This window comes from Doryrhamphus excisus, chromosome 2, assembly GCF_030265055.1.
Source record: "Doryrhamphus excisus isolate RoL2022-K1 chromosome 2, RoL_Dexc_1.0, whole genome shotgun sequence".
NCBI classification, from domain to species: domain Eukaryota; kingdom Metazoa; phylum Chordata; class Actinopteri; order Syngnathiformes; family Syngnathidae; genus Doryrhamphus; species Doryrhamphus excisus.
Genome location: NC_080467.1, coordinates 15477414 through 15485224, shown reverse-complemented (window position 1 = coordinate 15485224; position 7811 = coordinate 15477414). Strand labels below are relative to the sequence as shown.

At 39.7% G+C, this 7811-nt stretch overlaps 1 protein-coding gene and 1 long non-coding RNA gene across 9 annotated transcripts in view; one reads left to right on the top strand and one right to left on the bottom strand.

Annotated features, from left to right (window-relative positions):
- LOC131119976 (uncharacterized) overlaps nt 1-3021 on the bottom strand; it is a 4354-nt gene extending 1333 nt beyond the window's left edge. Inside the window, exons 1-3 of the long non-coding RNA XR_009126621.1 lie at nt 2566-3021; nt 1871-1939; nt 1-1054 (exon numbers count right to left, since the gene is read on the bottom strand). The exon at nt 1-1054 is cut by the window's left edge and continues 1333 nt beyond it. This is a non-coding gene — a long non-coding RNA (uncharacterized LOC131119976). The remainder of the gene's footprint in view (nt 1055-1870; nt 1940-2565) is intronic.
- The window catches only part of cenpe (centromere protein E), a 39516-nt gene that overhangs the window by 18377 nt on the left and 13328 nt on the right, over nt 1-7811 (top strand). For 3 of the 8 annotated variants that reach the window (XM_058064879.1, XM_058064881.1, XM_058064878.1), the window contains exons 32-42: nt 513-734; nt 1007-1090; nt 1232-1315; nt 3176-3247; nt 4484-4555; nt 4719-4802; nt 4927-5118; nt 5534-5605; nt 6962-7183; nt 7467-7538; nt 7702-7785. In XM_058064879.1, the coding sequence (XP_057920862.1) occupies nt 513-734; nt 1007-1090; nt 1232-1315; nt 3176-3247; nt 4484-4555; nt 4719-4802; nt 4927-5118; nt 5534-5605; nt 6962-7183; nt 7467-7538; nt 7702-7785 (1260 nt within the window). The remainder of the gene's footprint in view (nt 1-512; nt 735-1006; nt 1091-1231; nt 1316-3175; nt 3248-4483; nt 4556-4718; nt 4803-4926; nt 5119-5533; nt 5606-6961; nt 7184-7466; nt 7539-7701; nt 7786-7811) is intronic. The other 5 variants (XM_058064880.1, XM_058064884.1, XM_058064882.1 and 2 more) reach the window with 5 other exon arrangements.

Here is a 7811-nt window from a genome sequence, read left to right as displayed (position 1 = left end):
TAGGAGTCATCACATTACAGTTAACCAATAATGAACTGTGTTCTATGGCTATTCTAACATGGAACCGACACATTAAAATGCGTAACTTTCTGCACGCTACACTCCTACTTGCTTTTCCACTTCCTCCTTCTCATGAGTGGTTTTTATGTTTACATGATACTGTAGCTGCTGTGCCCTTATTAAATGCACTACTGCCATCTAGTGGCTGTTTTTATGGCTTAAAGCTACCCTACATCATGTATTTTAGCCTCCATCCATCCAGTTTCTATGTAGCTTATCCTCATTGAGGTTACAGGGGTATGCTGGAGCCTATCCCAGCTGACTTCAGGCGAGAGACGGGGTACACCCTTGACTGGTCACCACCATATATAGTGTACATATGTGCAGTTATACAACACGTCTTGTCAAAGCATCTTCCCACTGGAAAGAGTTTGTCCAATGACCTGTGAGACAGCACCATCTGCTGGATTCATGGCAGCAGCACTTACAATGTATCTCTCTCTTTAAACCAGATCAACAATTTGAGCCAAGAGGTTGACCATGTGAAAGCTGAGAGGGATAGCCTGTTCCTCAACAAGGAAGCTGAACATGAGACCTCCACAAATGAGATCCAGAAGCTGTTGTGCAAAGTAAATTTGCTCAGCGAAGAGAGGGATCAGCTGCATGAGACTGTTGAGGGACTGAGACAGGAGAAGAGCCAGCTTCGAGCAGAAATGGAAGAAAGGATGGAGATGGTAAGGGACCTTGGATTATCTTAAACTACTGATGCTTCTCTACGCCTGTGTGGGGGTGTGGTGGTACTGGTACCTACTGTTTAACAAACAATAGGACTCCAACAGTAGACTAAGTGACCAAAACAAAGCAGACACACCAGCAGAACCTGATGAAAGTTTGCCTAATTTTTATGCTTTTTCATGTAATATTTCTATTTAATTCTATTAAGGATTTTTAAAACGTTTTTTTCTAAATTCTATTTATAAACAAGTGTTCTTTCTGATTCCTGTAGTTGCAGTGTGAGTTTCAGCAAGAGCAGCTCAGCTCAGCAGCACAGTCCCTGAAAGAAGAACAAGAAGATCAACAAAATGTGCAGGTTAGATTCTCTTTTTAAAAAAATGCGTAATGTAATATCTTTGGTATACTACGCCATACAGTATAGTCATATTTCATGTACTGTCGTTTGATAACAGCTTTAAAAACATATTTAAATGTATAATCCTCAATGGTGCTCTAGATCCAACAGCTAAAGGAGCAGCTGGAGAAAGCTAAGGAGGAGGTGACTCTCTTGAAAGCTGACCTTCAAGAAAATGTACAGCTGGTGAGTTTTTCTTTCTCTACAGTTTAACAGTTTAAGGGAAATCTGACTGAAAACAAGCTCTTGTCTGATCAGTATTCTTATTGGAATAAGATACTATAGGCCACTTTTTTGAGCCACGGCACGTTTTTTTTTACATTGGAAAACATCAGTAAGTCTATAGGAGGAACGAGCTGCCACACGGACAGATATTACATTGCTCTGCCAGTCTTTACACCACGGACACTCAACAGTAGCCATGTTTACATGAGTTTTTCCGAATGACTTTTCCGGAAACAATGGTATACATGGAAAGGAATATTCCAATCTCTTGTCTACATGCGTCGCTATAATCAACCAGAATAGTCAATGGGGCATACCCAGTAAAACATAAACACCAACATCACGTGATACCGACTTCCCCGAGTTGTTCTTTCACTTGTTGGAATAATTCCGTATTGCCAGTTTTTCATTTGTCCAGTCTTGAAATTTAGTTTGGATCAAAAACAAACTTTCCGTATCACGCTCCGCCTCCCCCCACTGGGGAAAAGACGCTGAATAACAGGAGGGTTCACTCACTTGGTTCATTCTGCGATAGAACCAACGCACCCAGTAGTTGAGACAGAGTGAACTCTCTTGTCATCCAGCCTGTTTCGTAGAGAGAGGAGCAAAACAAACATGCATGCACATGTCAATATGTTGAGGCAGGCAAAATTATCAAGTCTGTTTTTATTAATCATGCGGTTAATTAATTTATTGATCATTGTGCAGGGCTCTACGTTAAAAACAAAAATTACTTGCCCATGGGGAATCCTTAAGGTGAGAACTACTTGCCCGAACTTGCCCCATGTAAAATGAAAAGACTGCCATAATGATATCATATATCAATATATGCTGATAATTCATCAGATAATAGTACTGATGCATTGTATTTGGAGGAATGTCTGAAAATTTGTGGAGATGTATGTTAACATGGCAAGCCATGCTACCTTACACATGGTAGTCGTAGTAAGCAGTGATATTTATTTAAGTTGTACACCTCAATGAAACATTTGACACATTTGTGTACTAGTAAAGTGTTTTTAGAAAGAAATGCTCAGAAAAAATGCTCAATGGTCAAACAATAATTTGTGAAGCAAAGGTGAGAAAAATACACAGAGAAATGAAACCGCTAGGTTTTGTAGCTTGTGCAAAATCAGCACTTGGTATTGGACCTAATGGGTGGTGTTTCATTGTGACCACTTCAAATTGTCACAGCAATGTGATTCACTCACCTTTGCCATCATTTGATTTGCTGCCGCTAATAAAATACTTGTTTAGGAGGCACTGTTTCATCACTTTTTGGTGTTTTCCTTCAGAAGTTGTTGAAGAATTAGACGATGTTGGCAGGGACGCCATGATAGATGTTTTCCTAGTAAAACGATCGCTGATTGGTTGATCGCGAACAAGAACGGGTGTGGGTAAAACGCGGATTGTGGATTACGGACCGCGGTCTAAATAAACGATTCTGATTGGTCCATTTCAAGATTTGCAAGGATTGGTTTGCAAATTACCACCGGAATTACGCAGTCCGAGTTTTACCAACACCCAACAAGAACCGCTTTAAAAAAAACTCTTGGCAGTACGGCATGCTAAAGTGCACTTGCCCGACGGGAATATTAATGATTGGATTTACTTGCCCGAATTTTGTTTTAACTTGCCCCGGGCCATCGGTACAACGTTATTGTCGAGCCCTGTTGTGACAGGCCTATTCCTATACTTCATTATTGGTCCAATGGCACAAAAGTCTCCCAGAGTATTGGCAGACGGGGTTGTAATTAAAAAAATAATATACACTGCTAGTCTGCTATGATTACTTGTTTATGTTTTGTTTTTTCACTTCAGAAAGAGCAGCTTCAGGACGTGAGTGAGAAGAAGAACCAGCTAGAGGCAGAGCTGCAGCAAAGCATTGATAAGGTGAGTGAACATGCGCTTTATCATTAGGAATCATCACATTGCAGTTAACCAATGATCTACTTTGATCAAATATGTAAGCTGCGGGAGACTTGTATAGGCCTGCCTTGTACTAAGACCTAAAGCTATTCTATGGCTACATAAACACGGAACCAACCAAAAGAAAGATTAGACTCCTGTTTGTCTACCTTGTCCCATTCATTAGTAATCAATAGTAGAACATACAGTAGGAAATTTTAAGGAAAATCCGTTCCCAACAAGAACTGTTGGGAACCTTCTTCATGCTACACTCCTCCACGCTATTCCATTTCCTCCTTCATGTCATGTGTGATCTTTGTATTTACGTGATCGCTGCCTAGCTCTTATCAAATGCACTTTGACTATCTGGCTGCATCATCTCTTTTAGCTTCTTGCGGAAAAAAACAACAAAAGTAGTTTAAATACATCTTTGGGATGCAATGTTCAGGTGTATAAAAATGTATAATTACGCCCTTGGCATTGAATGAGTTAATTTGTGAAAAAAACACCATGGGGAGGGCGGGGGGTGTTCAAATTGTGATGTAGCAGGGATGAGGGACAATATACAGCAGGGGTCTCAAACTCAATTTACTTGGGGGCCACTGGAGCTAGAGTCAGGTCGAGACTGGGCCGCATCAGGTTCTCAAAACCCCCCCCCCAAAAAACGCATTTATTAAAAACAGAAAAATGAATAAACTTTGCTTTGGTTCCAATTTTCTACAATAAAAGCTCTGATAAAACATTCCACTGTTCACAAATATCTTAATTTTTATTTTTCTGCACAAAATAAGATGAAAAATAAATAAACAAATCAAGAATAAAGAAAATCAATCAGTAATAAATAAATATAATAATAATAATAAAACAGCAAATAATAAAAACTTAAGAAACCACATAGTTGGTGGGTAGACAAATTATTTTTTTCAGATTAAAATTAACAAAGCATTATTAGAGCCCTGTAGACATGACAAAACACGACTATAGTCACATTTATACTCGTTTTATTTACAACATATTGCGCAACTGCAGGGTCTTGAGACACATGCTAACTCGCAAACTAGAGAGCTAGCGACTTAAACGGTAGCCTTCAAGTTATTGAATATTTCAACATCATGTTAACATTGCAATTTAATTTGTTACTTTTTGGGGATTTTTTTCATTTTATTTATTTTTTTATTTACAAGTATTATCTTGTGTAAGTATTATCTCTGATTCCTGTAGTTGGAGCAAGAGCAGCTCAGCTCAGCAGCACAGTCCCTGAAGGAAGAACAAGAAGATCAACAAAATGTGCAGGTTAGATTCTCTTTAAAAAAAATGCGTAATGTAGTATCTTTGGTATAATAACCCATACAGTATAGTTATATTCCATGTACTCTATTTTGATAACACTTAAAACAGCTTTAAGAGCACTTTAAACACATTATATGATTATCATATGAATTTAATGGTGCTCTAGATCCAACAGCTAAAGGAGCAGCTGGAGAACGCTAAGGAGGAGGTGACTCTCTTGAAAGCTGACCTTCAAGAAAATGTACAGCTGGTGAGTTTTTCTTTCTCTACAGTTTAACTTTTGGAAATCTGACTGAACACAAGCTCAGGTCTGACCAGCATTCTTACTGTAATAAGATACAAGAGTCGTCATTCTTATTCTCCCATCCTTACAGGTTCAGAGGCTCACTGGGGAGCTTGAAGATGTGCGATCAGAACGAGATACCATGCAGTCCGAGAGGTCGCTTGAAGCTCAGACGAACAGGAATGAGATTGAGAAGCTGATGGATCGCGTGACATTTGTCACAGAAGAACGATATCAGCTGCAGCATCGACTGGAGGAAATGGCAGGAACACATCAAAATCAGGTTTTTTTTTTTTTTAAAACCATAACTCTTTCTACATGAGCATCATGAACATACGGTGATTTGATTTGATAAGTCCTTGTCCTATACCTCATGAAGTGGTATAGAGCTCAGCCAGCTGTCTGGGCCTCATGGAGATTTACAAGATGACTTGCAGTGTGACGTCTTTGAGAGGCGCAAGCTCAGTTTTAGGAGACACTATAGGAAATAACAGCAAAAAAACGAAAGCGATGTAACCGGATATCGGGTTTGACAAGTGAACGATTCTCCTGAAAGGTGAACCCTGATGTAGCGAGGGACGTCTGTACCTCAATAATGGCACAAAAATGTCCAGGAGTATTGACATACAGGGTTGCACTGTTAAAGTCATATACAGTGGTAGTTGGCTTTGACTGATTTTTTTTTTTTTTCACTTCAGATTGAGCAACTTCAGGATGTGAGTGAGAAGAACCACCATCTTGAAGCAGAGCTGCAACAAAGCATTGAGAAGGTGAGTGAACATGCCTTTTTATCATTATGAATCATCACATTACAGTTAACCAATGATGAACTGTGTTCTATGGCTATTCAAACATGGAACCGACACATTAAAATGCGTAACTTTCTGCACGCTACACTCCTACTTGCTTTTCCACTTCCTCCTTCTCATGAGTGGTTTTTCTGTTTACATGATACTGTAGCTGCTGAGCCCTTATTAAATGCACTACTGCCATCTAGTGGCTGTTTTTATGGCTTAAAGCAGGGGTGCTCATTAAGTCGATCGCGAGCTACCGGTCGATCGCGGGGGTGGTACTGGTTGATCGCTGGTCGATCGCGGCGTGACATTACAAAAATATCATCCCAACATCAATGCCGTCACTTGATTGATATACAGGGCAGCCATTCAGATGACAACTGAATGTTGCCCTTCGGGGGACCAATCAAATCAAACAACGTCTCTAAGTGCAGCAGAACTTACGATGTCAGCCTATAATCCATCCCCGTTACTTGATTGACATACAGGACAACCAATCAGATGACAACTGAATTTTGACCTTTAGGTCACCGCTCATGCGTAAACAACGATGCAAAGTGCTAAGCTAGTCGGGGAATTGCGAGATTTTAAAGCCCTCGCTAAAGTTTATGGTCACTAAAATGAGTGAAGGAGCTGGACCAAGTAAAAAGGCAAAAAACATATCACTTCCATACGGATATGAAATATTATACGGATATTGTGATACGGATATTATCCATGACTGATAAACATTTGGAAGTGTGCTTGAGGCTATCAGCAGCTACTGTCCGGACTATGCATCCCTGGCTGGTTCAATTCAGTGCAAGTCATCAAAGTAAACTCAGGTAATTACAAAAAATTTTAATAGTTAATTATGTGTGTTTTGCAATATTGGCTCATTTGGTTATGTAAGGTACATCAACATACATTGTACGTACAAATAATCCTCAATACATTTGAAAATAAATAGATGTTTTGCATTTTTGTAGTGGGTAGATCATTTTGACTCGGTCATTTTAAAAGTAGCTCGCATGCTGAAAAAGTGTGAGCACCCCTGGCTTAAAGCTACCCTACATCATGTATTTTAGCCTCCATCCATCCAGTTTCTATGTAGCTTATCCTCATTGAGGTTGCAGGGGTATGCTGGAGCCTATCCCAGCTGACTTCAGGCGAGAGACGGGGTACACCCTTGACTGGTCACCACCATATATAGTGTACATATGTGCAGTTATACAACACGTCTTGTCAAAGCATCTTCCCACTGGAAAGAGTTAGTCCAATGACCTGTGAGACAGCACCATCTGCTGGATTCATGGCTGCAGCACTTACAATGTATCTCTCTCTTTAAACCAGATCAACAATTTGAGCCAAGAGCTTGACCATGTGAAAGCTGAGAGGGATAGCCTGTTCCTCAACAAGGAAGCTGAACATGAGACCTCCACAAATGAGATCCAGAAGCTGTTGTGCAAAGTAAATTTGCTCAGCGAAGAGAGGGATCAGCTGCATGAGACTGTTGAGGGACTGAGACAGGAGAAGAGCCAGCTTCGAGCAGAAATGGAAGAAAGGATGGAGATGGTAAGGGACCTTGGATTATCTTAAACTCTACCGATGCTTCTCTACTCCTGTGTGTGTGTGTTTTTTGGGGGGGGGCAGCAACAGTGGACTAAGTGACCAAAACAAAGTTCTGATTATGAAACAAAAACATCAGCAGAATCTGAAGAGTGTTTTCCTAATTTTTATGCTTGGAAATTGAATATTTCAACATCATGTTAACATTGCAATTTAATTTGTTACTTTTTGGGGATTTTTTTCATTTTATTTATTTTTTTTTTACAAGTGTTCTCTCTGATTCCTGTAGTTGCAGTGTGAGTTTCAGCTCAGCTCAGCAGCACAGTCCCTGAAAGAACAAGAAGATCAACAAAATGTGCAGGTTAGATTCTCCTTTTTTTTTTAATGCGTAATGTAGTATCTTTGGTATACTAACCCATACAGTATAGTCATATTTTATGTACTCTACTTTGATAACACTTTAAGATAACGCTTCAAGAGCAATTTAAGCACATTGTATGATTATATGATTAATGGCGCTCTAGATCCAACAGCTAAAGGAGCAGCTGGAGAAAGCTGAGGAGGAGGTGACTCTCTTGAAAGCTGACCTTCAAGAAAATGTACAGCTGGTGAGTTTTTCTTTCTCTACAGTTTA